The sequence below is a fragment of the Cryptomeria japonica genome, chromosome 2, assembly GCF_030272615.1.
Source record: "Cryptomeria japonica chromosome 2, Sugi_1.0, whole genome shotgun sequence".
Classification (NCBI taxonomy): domain Eukaryota; kingdom Viridiplantae; phylum Streptophyta; class Pinopsida; order Cupressales; family Cupressaceae; genus Cryptomeria; species Cryptomeria japonica.
In genome coordinates, this window is record NC_081406.1 from 663,040,694 (window position 1) to 663,061,295 (window position 20,602).

At 36.6% G+C, this 20,602-nt stretch overlaps 1 protein-coding gene across 2 annotated transcripts in view; it reads left to right on the forward strand.

The window, feature by feature from the left end:
* The window catches only part of LOC131061536 (carbon catabolite repressor protein 4 homolog 4), a 145,802-nt gene extending 127,168 nt beyond the window's left edge, over window positions 1-18,634 (forward strand). For both annotated transcript variants that reach the window (XM_057995282.2, XM_057995278.2), the window contains exons 6-10: window positions 1,742-1,863; window positions 2,113-2,255; window positions 2,553-2,703; window positions 2,878-3,025; window positions 18,214-18,634. In XM_057995282.2, coding sequence (XP_057851265.2) covers window positions 1,742-1,863; window positions 2,113-2,255; window positions 2,553-2,703; window positions 2,878-3,025; window positions 18,214-18,537 — 888 coding nt within the window. In that variant the 3' untranslated portion in view covers window positions 18,538-18,634. The remainder of the gene's footprint in view (window positions 1-1,741; window positions 1,864-2,112; window positions 2,256-2,552; window positions 2,704-2,877; window positions 3,026-18,213) is intronic.
* The last annotated feature ends 1,968 nt before the right edge of the window (window positions 18,635-20,602 follow it).

A 20,602-nucleotide genomic window follows, 5' to 3' on the forward strand; every position in this document is an offset into this window, starting at 1 on the left:
TACTTCAGAATGTAAATTGCAATAGACGATTATGAATGGAATAACATATGATATATTGCATCTGATATCTATGGCGTTATTATTCTGCATTACGTGTTTTATCTGTGTGCTTTAAGTTATTCACCCGAGAGGGTAAACAGATGAATCTCAATTTGATTATGTGTTCTTTTAAAAAAATACAGAGCTACAAAAATATTTATTGCTGTAGTATTTCTAGGCTTCTTTTATGCACATTCAGTATAGGTTATTACAAAAAAGTGTTTCGGTAAATTATATCTACTACTTTCAGCCTACTTGGCTCACACAAAGAAAGTGTTGCTTTTTATTAATTTTTTTGTCATACATACATACATACATACATACATACATATGCGTGTGTATATATTATTATATAGTATATACATATGCACATATATGTCTATATATAGTATATACATACGAATCCATGGTGAAATTTTTTGACTTTGCAAGAACCTGGCTAACCCAAAAAAATTCAAAAAACTTAGATTCGGTAATACAGTATACTTCATCAAATTTTCTGAACATTATAAAACACATGAATTTGTAAAATAATCATAAAAAAAGGAATAAAATTGAATCTACAAAGCTCACTAGTAGTTTTTCCTTCATTTATAGATTAACAAACAAGTTCAATTCACATCATTGTCAATGATTATAATCTATAAATTACATGCCCCTATTAATATTTTAGAAATTTCATCTGTTGAAAACATGGGCCCAAAACAATTTTAGATTTTAGATTTTTAAAACTAGGGCTGGGTTTAGGGTAGCAGCCCCCAGCAGCATTGAGGGGAAGTGCCTCTTGTGGGTTTTTGGGGTTAAAGCCCTCAGTGAGGATGAGGGGGCAGCACATGCTTGAATTGAAAAACAGCACGATGCTATAACACATTCGAAAAATGATAAACAAATGAAGTTTTTTGGTGGACATTTATTGCAACTTGATCAAGTTTACCTTTACTTTTCATAAGCTATTGCTGAGTTATACTGTGAATAACTTAAAAGTCATCCTCATGAGTTTTGTGAGTTTTAAGTAAATATTTCCTATATAGATATATCTACATACAAAAAATAATTTTTACTGTCGAACAAATGTAGGAAGAGGCATTCCTTGTAATCCTAATGCTAACTAAAGTAAACAATTTGGTGTTATAGATTGATATGAGTTGTAGTAATTAAAAATTAGACAAGGATAGGTAATTTTTCTTATCAAATTACTTAGAATATAACCTCAACATTAACTGACATATCTTTATTGATTATCCCTCACTAGACAATAAGAAGACTATATGCTAAAGTTCAATATTAAAAATGGTGATTAAAGATTCCCTACATCAAAACATACATTAAAATTCAAAACACTAAATGTGTCAAAAGATCAAAACTATAATCTAGTTGTCATTAATGAGAAATAAAGAAGAGAAAATAAAACAAAAAAATAAGAAATTTATATATATTTCTTTATAATATGGTAAATCAAAAACAGTATAAGACAAAGTACCAAGAATATATATTGTTTAATCTTCATAATATGATATTACTTTAAAATATGATAATTATGGTGCATAACCCATCGATTTATTCTTTGCACCCAGGAGTGCTGTTGTTAGTAACAAATTTTCTATACTTTTATGTAACCTCAGATCAGGATTACATTGCTTCAGGCCTTATAAGTACAGTAACATTTAGTAGTTTTGCATTTATTGAAATGGATGCCTTTCAGGAATTGGATGAGTTTGAAACATTTTACAAAGGAAATATGGATAAGCATGGGTATTCATCTGTGTATATCCAACGAAGTGGACGCAAGCGTGATGGCTGTGGCATTTTTTACAAGCGTGAACGGTTGGTGGATCTTTACCTGATGATATAATACTTGAGTGCAGCTATTCTAAGGAAGCACAGTTGTTAATCAGGCATTTGAATTATGTGCTTTTAGCTAAATTAGATGTTGATGTTTGGTTGAAAAGGTGACCTTATATAACAATCTTTAGAATCTCTTGCTAAGGTGGATATGGTAAATGTTTGTAGTAGCAGGTGTATTTAATTAACCGTTTTTTTCATCCTTTGCATATGGTGTTGAGCTTTCGACAGAGCAGAGCTACTGTTAGAAGAAGTCATTCAATACAATGACCTTGTTCCTGTTGATGAAGTTCCAGCAGAGTCATATGAGGTGGAGGAGAAGGAAACATCAAATCCTGAAAACTGCAGAGATTCTTCACCAACTAAAACATCAGGCATGTTTTGCATGGACAGAAGTACAGTTCATTTTCTTGATCCAAAACTAATGTTTCAGTCCAAGGAGCTTTCCTGAATCTGATCTCTGTCATGATTCGATGTTCTCATTTTTTATTAAATTAGACATTTCATGTTGAATTTACAGTCAGATGAAGTAGGTTTTGTATCTAGCCAGACAGTTTCTTTTTCTTCTTTTCTTAAAATTGGTGTTTGCACCAATTCATTCTGCTAGCATTTTTCGTGACATTTGTTTGGGTTACAAACATGCCATGAAATTGAAGGATGTTCATTTCCAGGATCTCAACAAACGAATTTGCTTGATGATAGAGGAGATCCAGATGATCCTAAGGTGAGATTGAAGCGGGATTGTGTTGGATTATTAACAGCATTCAAACTTCTCGAGCCTCCTCACCATGTGATTGTAGTTGCAAACACACATATTTACTGGTAGGTGTTTTAATATCTATGCTTGATGAAGTTTAGGAACAACCCTCATGTTTATTGAATTGACTATAACTTAATTTAACTGCAGGTGTTAAATTATGCATATAGTGTTTAACATGTTTGAGTAAAACCAGCTATCTTTATAACAACTTTATTACTATATTGTCATTTTTACAGGGATCCGGAATGGGTGGATGTAAAACTTGCCCAAGTAAAGTATCTTCTCTTGCAGCTTGCAAACTTCAAAGACACAATCTCAACAAAATTTGACTGTAGGCCTCTGGTATTTGTTACAGGGGACTTCAATTCTACTCCAGGAGATGAGGTAACATTCCACTGATCTTTAGTTTGTTGTTGAAGTTCACAACTTACATGTGGTACAATAAATGCTGACATTATGTAAACCGGTTAGATAAACCTAGCTTTGTCTGTCCAGACAACGAATATGCTTCATTGATGCAGCAACTCTGTTGTATACTTTAGGCTCTCTGATGCAAAATGTTTTTCTATTCTTTTGAAAGTGGATTTTAAAATTTCTTTAATAATGAAGGCACTGGATTGAATTTGGAAGTATACTGATTCACAACATTCAACAGAAGAATAGGTGTGCATAAAACATCCTGTTAAATTTTAGGACAAGGAAAGGTGGGATGGCAATCTCATACGCATGCCTGTGATTAAATCTAATCTCACCACCTGTTAATGTTTCTGACAGCACATGCAACTCATTGCATACTTCCTTTGGTTCCAAATCAACCTGTTTAGAAGGTAGAAATTATTATAGACTTGGTCAGACCTCAGACCTACTCATCATCAAGCTGTCTTAAACAACACCAAGGAAAGCGTATAGAACAAACTCCAATAGAGCACCTGATGGATCCAATGACAGCACTAACACCATTCTCCTTCATTAATGGCATCATTATAATTATATAGGGTGTCTTCAATAGTTAAAAAGAAAAAATAATTTTCTTGATTTTCACATTGGCTTATTTGATTCATTAGCATGCTGATTGGGTTGAGTTGACTAAAAATTAGTCATCGTTCTTGGTGGGCCAACCTGTCAGCAGAGGCTGGAGTCTGGAGGAGATTTTGCAAACAAAGGAAGCAGTTATAGTTGCAGCTAAAGTAGCTCCTATAATACCAAAAAACCAAGATGGGATTAACTCTAATAAAGTATTGAAGGCAATATAGAAAGGGAATGTTCAAAAGAGAGGGAATTTCTGTTTGTATGTGGCAGTTGTGGGAGAGTAACACTATTTTAGGAGCTAATAAGGTGCTGGATGTTGAAAAAGGTAAACGTTGAAGAAGGAGGTGTTTAGGAGAGTCAAAATAACTTTAAATATGTTCATCCTGGAGTTGGATGAAGAGGTGATTGAAGAGATGGAACATTACATGGACATGGTGCCTATAGACATATAACTCCCTTTGGCCCAACCTTTCAAATTTGAGCAAATGTATTTTGCAGAGCTGGCGGTTGTTTTATTGGAAGCTTCAGTTGTGATCTATTTGAATTAGCAAGAGTTATTTGTGGCCGTATCTCTTTGCAAGATAGAAAAAGGATTTTAGAGGAAGGCCTCTGGTCTTGGAATATGGCATCTTTATTCATAAAACCTTGGTATCTAGGTTTCAACCCATTTACAGAAAATTTTAAGATCTCATCTGAATAAAAATGTTAAGTGTCCCCCTCCAATTTTGGCTTCCATCAACTTTGCAAAGTATCTCTTCAAATTCAAAGGCATACCCTAACTGCTACAGGTAGGATTTTATTAGAAATGGACCTGTCCCAAGGCCTTCCTTTGGATATTGGCTCGAATGTAATATCCCCTATTAGGATTTAACTCAATTTTCCCTAGAATACCTAAATGAGGTATGGATTATGCTTGGAAATGTCATTTGCTGACTTAAAGTCTTGATTTAGAGCCTGCAATTAGGTTAGTTATTGAAAGATAAATAAACATATAATCAACAAGTTACAAATATAATTCTAATCATCATGATAATGATCATGATGCACATGTGGGACTCCCCTAAGGCTTTACCGAATGACTCATCGACATTAGGAAGCACCACGCGAGATCATACAAGGTGCCTTGAGCTTATCCATCAAGCCCAGGAGCATGGAATGACACTCGTCATTCGGCTTCCCGGCCCCACTCGGGGTTACTCAACTTGAATGGACCATCAAGCCACTTTCTTTCCTCATATACCCACATCTCCCCTCCATAACGGAGCGGTAGATTGGATAAAGTTTTAAAGGAAACATCATATCTATTCTATTATGCATGTACTCCTTAGTGACAGAGTAATGATGGAGATAAAGATAAATATACATAATAGTAGCAACCTGTGATATCTATATAATATTCCTAATTCGTATCAATTGGAAGACGGTTATAATTTCAACTTAATCAGAATGACATGCATTACATAGCATAACTGATTCCTTTGACCAGTATGAAGACTGCTGCTTAATATAATAATTGAGACTGCCAGTCATTGATTGATCAAATGCTTTTCTTTTTCGTCTGATTTCCCTCTTCTTAATTTAATAATTGAGACTGCCAGTCATTGATTGATCAAATGCTTTTCTTTTTCTTCTGATCTCCCTCTTCTTCCTTGCAGATTGATCTTATATGTAGCTTCTAAGACCAGGCGAAGAGTCACCCGTATTTGCAATGGATGACATGTTTCATAAGGATGTGTCTCTTCTGATCTTGGCTTCTTGATCTTAGTTATAAGTTGTTAATAAAGTTGCTGGTTAAGATGTTTTTATTGCTAGGTATCCCTTAATTGCTGTTTAATATTATTTAAATGTTGTTTCTTAATCATTGCTCCTAATAGAATCACAGCTTATAATATACTGCTGCATTTTAATCACTGTCCTTGTGCATGATTGTTGCCCTGTTTACTGCCTGAACGTTTTGGTTTCAAATAGAAAATCATTAAGTCTTACTAGTAAGACGATTTTCTGAATACCTATATTTGAAATCATCTAAGGATGGTGTGGAGAATGATGGGGGCATTACAGTCCACCCTTTCCGAAATTTGCTTGTCCTCAATCAAACTTGGTTTTCATTGATTTTTGTTACTAGGCGGATCTTGATCAATCCTTAGAGTTTATGGTATAATTAGCTTCTGCTGTGCAGTTCTGATATTATCTTAGTTGCAGTTCTGACTAGAATATGTTTTGGTCTTTATCTCAAGTGGGAGATATCAATAAGTTTACTCTCCTTCCTTGAAGGGAAGGACAAATGATCATTACCCGGGGAATTGATTTTTTCTCTGCTCCACAACTTTGCCTTACTTGTAGTAAGGACTATGCGAGTTGCTTGTACACTTACTGAGTTGCGAATCCCTAGGTTCTTCATGCAGTTATATTATTTTGCAAACTACATTTTGTTTACACATTCACTTGGTTTTGAGAATCGGGTTTATGGAGGTTGTTACAATGAGCTCTATACTAATCAAAGGATGTAGGTTCAATCAATGTCTTGTATGTAAGAAGTTTATACAATTTAAAACACTGAGGACCAATGTTTTATACATGGTATGGTGTATGAATGTCATGCTTATGGATGCCATTAGGTTAGCCATAGGCTTTGATGCAGTGAGATTGTCCCTTGGAGATATAAGGAGTATATCTGGCCAATTTGATATATTCTTGACGAGATGACAGTCAATTACGGTGGTTCCTAGTACCAGGGGCGTGAGTCTGACGTATGGCAGTTTGATGTCAAGCATGAAAGAGTGTATGATGGATCGGTATCAAACTTAGTAGACCATAGTAGTCAGAACATGTGACAGATTTATGGTATAGTCTTCATTCATTCTTCAAAAGAGAGAGTTGACTTGTTTAGTTGTACGTCTGTTGTGCGTTGCACACGCTCCTTGTTGGTGACAGGGTCCCCCTCTTTTTTGGTCTTTTCGCCTTCGTCCTGTTGAGTTCTGCGCAGGGTGTCTCGCGTCCTTTTTGAGCGTGCCCGTAATCAGTCCAGGAGATGATGATGTCATGAGCGGAAGCCGGGGAATCCACAAGGTAAGTTTAACGTTTGGGCGTTAAAATTCCAAGAGATCGCTTAAAATTGTAAAATCGCCTAAGTTAGGTAAGAAATGGCAGAAGCTTGCAAAATCCCCCAAAAATGATGAAACGTCTAAAGTTCGTAAAAGGACCCAAAGTGTCGATTTTCGCCAAAAGGATATAGAAGGGAGAAAAAATTGTTAAAGTGTCAAAAGTTTGCAAAATGCTCCAAAATCTCGAAATTCGCACTAAAAAGGGAAAATTACAAGAGTTTTAAAAAGTTTGCAAAATGCTCCAAAATCTCGAAATTCGCCATAAGGAAGAAAAAAAGTGCCCAAAATTCCGAAATTTGCATTAGAAGGGTAAAGTGCGAAGTGTTTAAAATTTGCGTCTAAGTCAAAATCGCCGAAGTTTGAGCTATAAGGAAATCGTGATTTTTGGTAAAGTTTCCAAAACCTCTTGAAACTCCAAAATGTAGAAATCGCATATTTTAAGTTTGCAAACGCTCTCAAATCGCCGAAGTTTCAACTTAAAAGGGGGAAGTCGTGATTTTATAAAGTTGAAAAATAGACAAAACCCCGAAATCGCGCCATAAGGTGAAATCGCAATATTTTTAAAGTTTGCAAAAACCACCAAATCTCCAAAGTTCGGCAACTAAGGGAGAATTGTTAGAAAGTTGTGAAAGTTTTCAAAAGTCCTAAAACTCCTGAAGTTCGCCACACTAGCTTTAGTCGTGATTTTTCTTTGATAGTTTTCAGAAGCCTCTCATTTGCCGAAGTTTGCGTAAATAGAAATCGTGGAAGTTTCACCCAAGAAAGGAAATCGCATATTTTAAGTTTGCAAGCTCTCCAAAACTCCAAAGTTCGCAACCTACAGGAGAATCGCGAAAAGCTTTGAAATGGCAGAAACTTGCAAACTTTCCCAAATCGCCGAAGTTCGGCAGCCTAAGGGAAGATCGCAGAGTTTGTAAGTTTGTTTATAAACCTTGCAATCGCTATATGAATGCCGAAGTTCATTGAAGGAAAAATCGTGGAACCTATAAACCTTGTGAAGTGTAAAACGCCATCCCCCCCCCCCATTTTTAATGCCATTTGAAAATCGCGCAGAAGTTTGGAAGCTGGCGAAGGAGAGCAAATTGCTCAGGCTCGACAAGGTATTAAATCACGAAGAGGTTTGTTGAAGGAAGGATCATAACCCCCTTTTTTTTTACGCCAAAGCTAAACCGTGAAGCCTATAATCTTTGCAGAGGGAGCAAAATAGTTAAAACGCAGAAGTTAAAAGTTTGAAAAACATTGCATTACTCCTGAGATTCGCCCTTAAAACCGCAAAGTAAGAGCTTGCAGTAGAAGCAAAATCACCGAAAATTCCAACCAAGGTAAAAAATTGCTAAATCTAAGTCTTCAAAACTGCATTCTTCTCCAAACTTAGGCACGAAATAAGAGACAGAGAGTTAACCATTGAAATTGAAATTGCAAGAACCCTCCCATTCCAAATTTGCAACCTATGCATTTGTCTTTTCAAAAGCATAGGGCAAAAGAGGGGCATTTTCAAATTTCAAAGGAAATCATTCCTGCAGGCCGGATTTGTGCGTGTTGACACCGTATTTTGCCAGGTAAGCTTGCTGCGACTCCCTTGGAATCATCCAAAATTTATGCAAAATTGATTAAATGATTAAGTTTTTAAACCGCATCTTTTCCCATTTGAAAGGCATCAGGCAATGTAGTTAAAATCATAGTCTATTCCTAGGAGTTAACTAGAAATGCATTTTCGGACTTAGGGAATATTTAACCTCATCCATTCTGAAAATTGATCTTAAAATGCCTAAGTGCAAGTTTAGTAGTCAAAATCGCCTAAATCCTTAAACCGCAGCCGAATAAGTAAATTTTTAATCAAAGAGCTTAATAATGTTCATGTCCAAATTAATCAAGCTCTTTCGCTGAAGTATCATGCTTTCTTCAAAATTCGATTTTCAATTTAATCCTTGTGTGCTAACGTATCCCTTTCATCTAACCCGTTTTGTTTCCTTTATCTCGTCTCATAATCCGCATCCGGCTGTGCAGGATAGATGCCTAAATTTGTGGTAGAGTCCTCAAAGACACCTGGTGCAGCTGAAACGTCTCGAGCATCCAAATCATACATCCCTCGCAGAGTCGAAAAGATGAAATATCAGTATCAGAGAGGAGGACTGAGGGAATCAAAGGTTCAAAGCATATGGGAAAATGTAGGTGATATTGACCTAGGCCACATTGATATTCAGGATTTTAGAGACAGAGTTTTCTCCCCTAACGCCTATGGCAGGCCTAGGCGGATGATGGAAAGTGGTATCGCCCAGGCAGCAAGATTTCCCCCATCAGTGCAAAATTATGAGCTGGTAGTAGACGCTGCTTGACATTACCAACCAAACACCAGATTGGTGCTCCTTGAGAATATGGTCCTAGCTGACTTCACTCCTGAGGCCATTTGCGATGCATTTGACATCCCCTTCCCGAACAACCCATAGTAGCAACTATAGATGAAGCGCAAGTGGCATATGATATGAACCCTGCCAAATGTAGGACATTAATAAATGAGGAGTGGTATAAGGAGAGAAGACCTCCAAGCATCAGAATTGGGAAAAAGACCCCCAGAAGCGACTTTCACAACAAGCATGGAGATATGGTCACATTGCTCAGCAGGGTTATGGGACTCCCCCAATCTAACTTCTTTGAAGAGTGGATGTTCTACTTTACAGAGCAGGTCTTCGCTGGGAAATCCAAGTTCGACTGGGCCCAGATCATAAGTGACAACATCCATACCCAGTTGGTCGAACTTGAGGAGAAAAAGTACTTTACCATGACATCCTATCTAGTCTATATGTTTGCCCGAAATCAACCATTGCCAGGTTTAATCATGAAGGGTGAAATTGGGAACGGGCCCAATCAGGTGAAAGTGTACGATTGCTATCCACAATTACATTATCAGGACATAGCTCAAAGGAAAAGAACAGCCCTGCCTATGCAATTGGTCAATATGAGCGTGTCAATGATGCCTTCACAATGCGCCTGGTCAGGCTGATACAAGGGGGACTACACATAAGGCTCTCAGAGTAAGCTACCATTTTGGTACAGAGGTATGGCGCCTGGTTCATTCAGTTCCCAAGATTCTCCTACATCCGAATAGCTGGCTTTGAAGGCGCTCCTTTCCGACTTTTGCGCTATCCAATCGACAAAATAGTTCTTCTGGAAGTTGCAAGGTAGGCATGTCCGGTGAACAGTTCACTTAGAGACAAGAAGCAGTTCAGATTCGCCTTCCCTATGATTTTAGGTAACCTCGATGTCCATCTAAAGAATCCAGCTCATGCCGAAGAATCCCTTGTTGAGTTAGCCTCTTATGGCCTACAAAAACATTTCCCAAGGAAATGTTTTGATCACGACAATCTGGCGAAGAGAGCCTACGGTAGGCACTACAAAGCAAAGGAGTCAATTGAAGATTATTGGAAGAATTGTTCTGATGACTACAAGGTCCGACGGCGCGAATATTCGAGACTAAGTGTGCAACAAATGTGACTTTATGAATACCGTTGGGTCTCGGATCAGTTAACGGATTCTGGAAATTGCTTACAAGTTTGAGAATTTGAGGCAGTAAGACATCTCTTGCTAGGCATCGATTGGTCACAAGATCCAATCATTGATTTTGAGGCGGTTATGGCAGCCCCAGGAAGGTACATTGATCAGTGGTTGCACCAGCAGATTGAGCGCTTAATGCATGAGGGAGTCCAATTCACCTACCATATGATGGGTAGCCTTGATTCTCAGTGATCTGAAGATATTTGAAGATGAGGGAACCTCGAGTGCACCAAAGGAAGAGGTTGAAAAGCCCGAAAAAAGGAAGAAGGCCAAAGCCAACAGAGGGACTCGGACATCTAAAAGAACAAGAAGGGAGAAGATCCCTATTAGGAGATCGGAGGTCACTTCATCATCAAAAGACCCCAGTTCATCTGATGATGTAATTGAACTTGATTATATACCTGCTCCGCCTTCCCAGAGCGATGTTGATGCATTCGGAGCTGATAATCCTTCTGCACAGGATAGGCTAAATACAGAGGTGAGGGTTATTGAGTCTGCCGAAGTTGAGAATCAAGTTGAGGAAGGAGAAATTCCGTCCACTCAAGGGGTTGAATTGCAAGAACCCACCCAGGGGAGCCGCCATGATTTGCAACTGCACTGTGCCAGCAAGGATGACACCACTGTTGAAGGAGAGCAAAGGACAGATGAGACTCACGAGCCTGAAAGAATTGAAGAACAACCATCACATGAAGATACCAGACAGTTGTTCAGCGAAGTAGGAGAGAATTCAGCTGCAAGCAAAGGACTTGACACTTCCTCCACTCCCCCTGTAACAGATCAGCTACAAATATGCAATGAGCCAGCTGAAAACATTAAAGAGCAGAGTGGGAATTTAACCATAGTATCCGGGCAAACCATACCTCAAGATTGGTTAGTTGCTCGAGCTCAGCGAAAGACAGCCACCAAGCCACCTATCGACTTGGAGGACATTTTCTCGCGCATAGGCGAAGCAAAGTCCAAGGGGAAGAAAAAGCCTAAAGCATTTTCTCGGATAACCAAGGATGAACAAAGAAACCCTACCCTCCATATCGCCACCCCGCCTGTTGATAAGCCAACAGATCAAGTTACATTGGCTGATTATAGCATCACAACCGTCCCAATCAGACGAGCCACCAAGGAACAGGAAAGGGAGGAGTTCAAGGACTCCATGCAAAACATGCTCAGACAACTTGAAGAGATAACGAGTGAAAAAGACATGTATCTAGTTCGTGCTGAGCAGATCGAGGGGTACATTGATCAACTACTGAGACCATTGTATAATGCCCCCGACTCCCATGTTCCCCCTATAACATTGGCACAAAGGACCACCACAGAATTTGAAGGAGTACGAGATACCGCCAAGGCCGTCAAGGAATGGATGCGAAGCACTAAAGAAAGGGGAGAACTAATCATTGGAGAGGTAAAGGAAATGGCCCACCACCGGAGACCATTTTGGTCAAACTGCTCGAGATAAAGCGAGAATGCCTCAAAGTTCATGAGGTAGTTGCTACAACTTTTCCTCTCGTAAGGGCTCTTTTCTGGACCCAAGCATAGATTCCTACATTCTCCACCATCCTGGACCCCCATGACATCAACATTTTTAAAGAATGGTACTAGACCATCACCATGAAGAGCGAGACAAGAGAAACCATTGACAAAGCAGGTGGAATGCGATCAAATTTTGAAGAACATGGAGGAACTTGGCAAGACAATCCTCCGATCAATGGTTTTGGGTTGGAAAAATGATCTATCCGATGACATAGTGCAACCGGACTGGGAGGAAAGATTGAGAACGGATAAGATCGCCTACTCCATCGAGGACCTAGATTTTGCTGGTAAACCACATTCAAACATTTTGTGTTTTGAGGCTAATCGGTCTAGCTGGCAGGATGGTTTAAAGCACGTAGATCACCATTTGGAGGGCATGCAATATAAAATATGTCATCCTCCTATGCCTCAGTTCACGGTGTCGTTCCAGCTGTGCATCAAGTTTCAAGAGTATGTTCGTGAAGAACATGCAGCAGGTCAGGACCTTTGGAAAGAGTATTTGCATGGCGAAGATGAATTTTTAGTAAAGCGATATGCAGCTGGAAAGGAAAAAGTGCTTTCTTAAAATGCATTTTTCTTTTAAAATCTGAAAAAGCACTTTTTTGGCCATAAAGTTCATATTTGACTGCCAAGTCAGCTATAAACTTTAAACTCTGTGCATATGCACTTTTTGAGTTGTTATGGATAGTTTTTAATTACCTTTTTAGGTAGTTATTGCTCCCCTTTGGGTGGTTGTTGATATTTACCTTCTATTTATGGGTATGGGTACTATTTTGTACAGATGAATCTGGGCCACTTGTTTAGTTTAAATCTTGGCCATTCATCTATTTTTTGAAATCTATTTAAAGGGACTGGTTTTCCCTTATATTTGTAAGAAGTTCAAGATTGTTGCTGAAGCTTTGGCGAAATTTACATAGGATTAATGAAAAATTAAGGCTGTTTCATTTCTTTGTGAGTGCATGGTCCCCTTCTTCACCATTTAAATTATTTTGTTATGTCTTTTATTTTTCAATAACATTTTTAGGATAAACATCTGATAGAATCCTCGCTGTTCATACCATTAAGGATTGACTGATTGTCATTCCCTTTGCATGGTTAATTTGAACCCTCTCATATGCTTAGTTTGGTTATTAAACAGTTAGTGAATGAATGTTAAAATTCTGAATTTATGTTTAATAGCATGAAAATCTAGTTTTCCTTGAAGATTGCACTAGATTCTTACAAACATTGTGCTTAAATAGCTGATAATGTTAAATCTGGTTATTTGGAGGTGTCTGTCTGTTTTCTTGAACATGTTATCTTAGTTAATTAATCAGATTTTCTGTGTCTCTTTTCCCTATCCTGTTTTTTCCCTTTTTTTTTACCAAGAAGAAACTCCATAGTCTAGCTGAATTAGTATCAATCCAACTGAAATCAACCGATAACAAGACTGTTAAATTTCATGGAACTCACTCGAAAGTTGTTCATCTAACCGTAAGTCCCCTTTGTCTTTCCAGCAAAACACATCAAACCACTAAGTTATCCTGCAGTCAAGACCTGACAAAAGAAACATTGAGGTAATCCCCTTTGATCAAACAAAAAACAACATTAGGGATTTCCTTATTTCAAGAGAGGATAGGATGCTTAGTATTCTATTCTGCGTTGGCCGGATTGAATCGTAGCGATGCAATTTCAGACACGTCAACAATGCCAATTTTATCATTTTGTGTCCAATCATTCAACGATATGTCTGAATGACTTTTTTTATAATTGTTAGCAAAAAGTAATCATAGACATGCTGGAAATACATCAGGTCTAAACCAAACACGGAGCACACATAAATATTCACTAGAATGCATTCATTTATTCCTCTTTACCCTGCAGGATGGCATTGATTCATCTTTACCATGTAGGATGGCAGGATCATAGCTGTGATACCAATTGTAATGTCTCCTATTAGGGTTTAACTTAGTTTGCCCTAGAATACCTAAATGAGATATGTATTATGCTTGGAAATGTGATTTGCCGACTTAACGTCTTGATTTAGAGCCTGCAACCAGGTTAGTTATTGAAAGATAAATAAACATATAACCCAACAAGTTACAAATAGATTTCTAATCATCATTATAATAATCATAATGCACATGTGGGATTCTCCTGAGGCTTTACCGAATTACTCATCCACATTATGAAGCACCACGAGAGATCACACAAGCCGCCTTGAGCTTATCCATTAAGCCTAGGAGCATGGAATGACACCCATCATTCGGCCTTCTAGCCCCACTCTAGGTTACTAACTTGAATGGACCATCACGCTACTTGCTTTCCTTATATGCCCACATCTCCCCTCCATAATAGAAAGGTAGATTGGATGAAGTTTTAAAGGAATCATCATATCTATTTTATTATGCATGGACTCCTTAGTGACAAGAGTAATGATGGAGATAAATACAAATATACATAATAGTAGCAATCTATGATATCTATATAATAATCCTAATTCGTAACATGTAATGTCCCCTTTTTGGAGGTAGAATAATTAATTAAGTTGTCCCGATTAATGATATTTCTCAAGGATAGCTTAATTGATTATTTTTATTTAAAAAGTATTAAGTTAATTATTTATAAAGTTATCAAATAAATAAAAATTAAAAGGTAACTTTATATTATATCATAAAAGTCACTTAAGTGAAATAATATTATTTTAATATTATTTCTAGAAGCTTCTTGAAAAGATGGAGAACAAGTATAAAAGAAGGTCAAGCTAAGCTTCTAATCATGAAGAATTTGATATTTGATTTGAGATTGGTTGGTGATGAGACCAGCTAGGGTTTTTGCCATTTTCCAGCCATTGGGAACGAAAACTCTCAATTGGTAATGCGATTTTGAGGTTGTGAAATATCATCCGAATTATCTCTAGTGGTGGGCTTCATTCAGAAGTTCAACTTGAGCATATTGAGGATTCATATCAGATTTTAATGGAAGTTGATCATGCAGACCATATTCAGATTTTTGCTTGTATGGTCTCATTCGTGCATTGTTTTTTTGTGGATATTTGAGTATTCATCTTGGGAGAGCTTGGCAGTCATTGTTTTTTTTGGAGTTTTTGCCATTTTCCAGCCATTGGGAACGAAAACTCTCAATTGGTAATGCGATTTTGAGGTTGTGAAATATCATCCGAATTATCTCTAGTGGTGGGCTTCATTCAGAAGTTCAACTTGAGCATATTGAGGATTCATATCAGATTTTAATGGAAGTTGATCATGCAGACCATATTCAGATTTTTGCTTGTATGGTCTCATTCGTGCATTGTTTTTTTGTGGATATTTGAGTATTCATCTTGGGAGAGCTTGGCAGTCATTTTGGAGTAGCTATCAGGTTGCTGATAAATAATTACAGTGGTCTGATATACTACAGCAAGGGCACCATTAGCAACATATTTTTGTTCATATCTCATCATTGAAGTATCCTTTGGTTTTGGGCATTGTTGCATTTTGATCCTTTAGTCCTACCAATCGTTTCAAGTGCCAAGAGGTGGAGTTTAATTGCTGCATTTATCTATCTAAAATATTGCCAGGCAAGAACAGAGGTGGCTGGGTAAAAGCATTGTTTGGCCTAAGAGGAGTTCATTTTGGCTTGGTTGTTGATTGCTACATCTTCTTCATCCTAGGCGCTGCTGTAACCAGGTTCTTCGTGATTTTTGGAGTTGATTTGCATTTTTATCTGGTGTTGCTGCTGTAGGTAATCATTTATGTCAGATTTGGCATTGTATTGAACATTCATTGTAAGCCAAGAGTCTTGGCCATTCATATCAGCATTGTACTTGATGATTGCAATCAATAAAGGAGGGATAAGTTGCATGCCAATTGTTTGAGCTCTAGATTGTCATATGAGAATGCATGCCAAGTGTTTGTCATCATTCCTAGTTGCTGTTGATGCACATTTTCAGTTACTTATATGCATTTAAAGGTAGAAAAGGGTTGGCATAGCATGCTGAGACTTTGTTGCTCAATCTTGCATCATTAGAAACATTCAAAGACAACATTTGCAGCATTAAACTCATAGCATAACAAGCAGACATTCGTATCAGCAAGTACATTTCATGTATACAAACTGTTTGACAATATCCCTTGAGCCTATCTTTAGCATTTTGAAGCCATAATCAGCAAGGGATATTACATAACAATTGGAAAACAATCATAGTTCAACTTAATCGGAATGACATGCATTACACGGCATACCCAATTCCTTTGACCAGTATGAAGACTGCTGCCTAATTCAATAATTGAGACTGCCAGTCATTGATTGATTGAATGCTTTTCTTTTTCTTCTGTGCTCCCTCTTCTTCCTTGTAGATCGATCTTACATATAGCTTTTAAGACCAGGTGAAGAGTCACCCCTCTTTGCAATGGATGACATGTTCCATAAGGACGCATCTCTTTAGATTGTGGCTTCTTGATCTTAATTATAAATTGTTAATAAAGTCGCTGCCTAAGATGTTTTAATTGCTAGGTATCCCTTATCCCTTAATCTCTGTTTAATATTATTAAAATGTTGTTTCTTAATCATCGCTCCTTCAAATAGAATCACAGCTTATAATATACTGCTGCATTTTAATCGCTGTCCTTGTGCATGATTGTTGTCCTGTTTTCTGCCTGAACGTTTTGATTTCAAATAGAAAATTATGAAGTCTTACTAATAAGACAATTTTCTGAATACCTATATTTGAAATCATCTAAGGAGGGTGTGGAGAATTAATGCGACATGGCATTGAAAGTTGGGAAAAAAGTATGGAAACAACCTCTGGACTTGGAAAAACATGCCTTTCATTGCTGGAATTGTTTGGAAGAAAGTCACTTTTCCAAGGACTGAACAAAGCCTGAGGCAAACTGGTCATGCAAGTTGGTGGAAGAATGTCACCCCCGAACATCAGGTTGTTCGTAGTTCCTTTGTTTGGCTGCTAACGGTCTGGAAGGACACACAAATAAAAGGCCAAAATGTTCTCTAGGCGGTGCACAGTTCAAAAAAAAAAAAATCCCTGTTTTTAGGAGATCTGTTCCGTTTTTGGACTTGAGCATTTCAGATTATATCTTGACTTTTATAAAAGCCCCTTTTATATTATGTTTTTTTATAAAATATCACCACTCTTTCTATATATAATCACTATTAAATTAAGTTGATTGCTATTTAATTTGAATATATAATTACTCAATATTTTAAAAATTAATTTAATAAGTTATTTTAATTGATTAATTTTGATATAATTAATATATAATATAATTTATATAATATTCATAGTAACTTGAATTAATATAATTAATTGTATATAAAAGTATGTATGTAATTTAAAAATGTATATAATTTATATCATGTTTCTTATGCACAACTTTTAAAACCGTTTCTCATTGTGTTGCCTTTGTAATCATTTTTCACATTTCTCATTTTTGGTAACATAACTCTAAATTATAATTTTTAGTTACAAAAGTCAATGATTCCGAAGGTAGTTTGAAGCTAATTGAGGCTAGCAAACTCATGATTAGGGTACCATGAGTCTAGTTAGACTTGTCAAACTTGGTGAGTCCTATTGCTAGGATTTGGCCATGCCAGACATGAAATTTTGAAAAAAGAAATCTAAGGGTTATCATACTCTAAATTCTAAGCAGGCTCTAGCATAGATAGATAGGAAAGACATAGTGTAAAAGGTAGTTAGCAAGCACTAGATAAAACTCCAATTCAAAATTAAAATGGCTAAGGAGCAATATTGCCTAGTATCACTAGCTCTTTGTGGGGTCAAACAAGTTTGCATATGTTAATACAGCCATAGGAGCAATACTGCGGATAGGGATTAACTCAACAAACCAAATGCATAATGTAATTTAATTACTTGGGATTTAATTGGGAGAACGTTGAAAGAACAATAAACATTGCATTGGCTAAATCAGAAACCAATGAATTAGCAGCAACATTGGAAATGATTAAATGAATGAACATCACACAGTTCTAGAAGATGATTTGCTAGAGCAATACACAAAGTTATTACTAAGCTTGACAACACTAAATAATTCAATCTAATTCTTGGAATTACAAACATATGTTTAATAATAAGTGAATAACAAAAATAGTTGGATTTTTCTGTAGCCTGAGATTTATCCACTATGCTTAAAGATTATACCATGTTGTTTGTGTTGATTGGCCATAGTTTTCTTGTTTTTGTTACAATAGTAGTATTTTTTCATTGTTATATATTATGCAGACCTTTTTGCCTGTCCAAATAAGGTCATTTTAGCCTATTTGCAAGTCGTGCTTACATTGTGGTTGAAGTAACTTGAAGCTTGTTTATATTTACATGCTCTCATTTTGTTGATAATAATTTTATTTCAGGTGTACCAGTACCTCATATCAGGTATTTCACAGTATGATAATGGTTATTCTTACAAAACTAATACAAAAGAAGCATCTAGTGGAAGTCCTATAGCACTACACAGTCTCTATGCATATATAGGAGGAGAGCCCCCGTTTACAAATTACACACCTGGTTTCACTGGGACACTTGATTATATTTTGTTCTCAAGTCCTAATCATGTGCAACCTATCAGAGTTCTCAAATTGCCATCTGATGAATCGCCTGACATACAAGGTGGATTACCAAATGAAAATCATCCCAGTGATCACTTGCCCATTGGGGCAGATTTTGAAATTCACTGAGACAAGATTAATAAACAGCGAACTTTTCTTGCTTGATGTTGCTCATTACTGCTTTCTTCCTTTTATAGACAATATATATATATATATTTTGTCCAACACATTTCTTTTGTTTTGAGATCAATCACTTTTACATGGCTTAATTAATTGGTGCAATTATATTTTCTTAAATAGATGCCAAATATTAACATAATTAATGTGTGATATTGCTGCACAGCCATATTTTAAGTGAGGTAAGATTAACATTAATAAAACATGCAGGCAGGCAAGAAGAATGCATATGGACGACCAAATTGTCTTTTAAAGATGATAAATAACAATAAACAAAAGGGGCAATCATATGGGATGGATGAATAAATTTACTTACGTATTGATTTTCACAGTGATAAAAAATGGTTAAGCAAATCAAAATCGTAGGTGACCCTTCTGGTCTATCAGAATAATCGAGCTAATAGCTTCATCTGTAATTTAAGGGTGAAAAGAAACTTCTAATGAGAGGACTCTTTTTTGTGATTGTGTATAATGAGAGGAGTTTTGCAGCAAAGTACAGTTCTGATTAGGCCTCTTGAATGTTGGTATCTCTGGGCCGCTAAATTGGGCTGGCTAGTTGAATGTTCTTGTGCCAAAGCTCTCTAAACGATAGACCTGATTTTATCTTTTTAAATGCTGAAGGATGGGATGATAAGCTTATGCGATTAACTGGAGGAAGCTTAACTCAGGAGCAATGGATGCTCACCTCATGGCTGAGGTGGTTGTATCTTTGATCTTCAGAGTAAAATAAGGTTCACAGAAATTTTGAAATAAGCAATGATATTTAATACAAATGTATAGTAAAATCTGAAGGTAGTTTTCTAGAACACCTCAAAATAAGACAGCTTAAGATAAATTATTCCTCTATTTTTAGGTTTGGGATTACAAAGCTGACATATTCCTTAAAACTCTTGAGATGTGCTGGTTTCCCTATAGTCTAGGATAATAGATGAAAACTTTGAGTTGGTAGATAAAGAATTATTTTTATTGCCAAGAAAGGAATCAGTTTAAGAGACATGTTGAGGTAGATCATCATAGTAAACCTTGGTTGATGTCTCTTTTTAAATGTTGGGAGCATTGGTAAGAAGTTATTAATTTCCAAGCCTAGGTTGCAAGAATGAGTTATTGAGTATATTATAGAGGATTGAAGTAAAAAGAGTGAAGATCTCAATCTACTTGCTTGTGAGTTTAGCTATTGACTAGGTCTAAGGAGAAGAAACATCATGTGCAAAATGAAAATAAGGTCCATAATTTAATAAGGTCTAGTTTTGACCATTCCACCAAGTCTAGTGATAGTTGACCTAAGGCAATGAACTTAGAATGGGCGGAATAGTTAGTTTTCAGTCACAAATGATTGCTTCTAAATAATTCAACGATAACTGCATATAGGTAAAGTGGGTGGATGCAAGAAGTAAATATACTAGCCTATGAATTTTTAAATTTAATTGTTTAATAGATAAGAAATATAATGCAATAACATTGCATAAACTTAAGAGGGTTAGTTGAAATTATATTATTAAACATTAATGTTATGTTGATGGTATTATTATGATTATTTGGTGGTAAGGGGTGGATTGCAATGTTATGGTGTTAACAAAACCTCTTTATATAAATTTTACATCCATTTACATGTCAAATTATTAATAGTTAATAATAAAAATACTATTGGGACTCAATTTCCTGTTATCCTTTTTGCTTGAGTCCTACTCGGGTGTGGCTGTGCAACATGATCCTTCATTGACAACCAATCTAAACAAACTTGTGTGGGACATGTTGCTTTTTGCTATGTCTTTGCATGTTATGTTCGGCCCCCATGTTCACGCCTTAGTAAAAAAAAATATGTTGTTGGGTCTAAATTTTGACATGCCTTTTGCTAAGTTGTTGAACTTTTGGGGTTCACCTCTCATGCTTACTAATTTTGTTCCCTCCATGTGTTATGCTTGACATCTGACCTAATGCTTTTGTCAAGCCCTTGAGGCTTCTCTTGTTCTTCATGACGCAATTGGTGTATAGTATAGTTGATGCTTGATTCTAGATG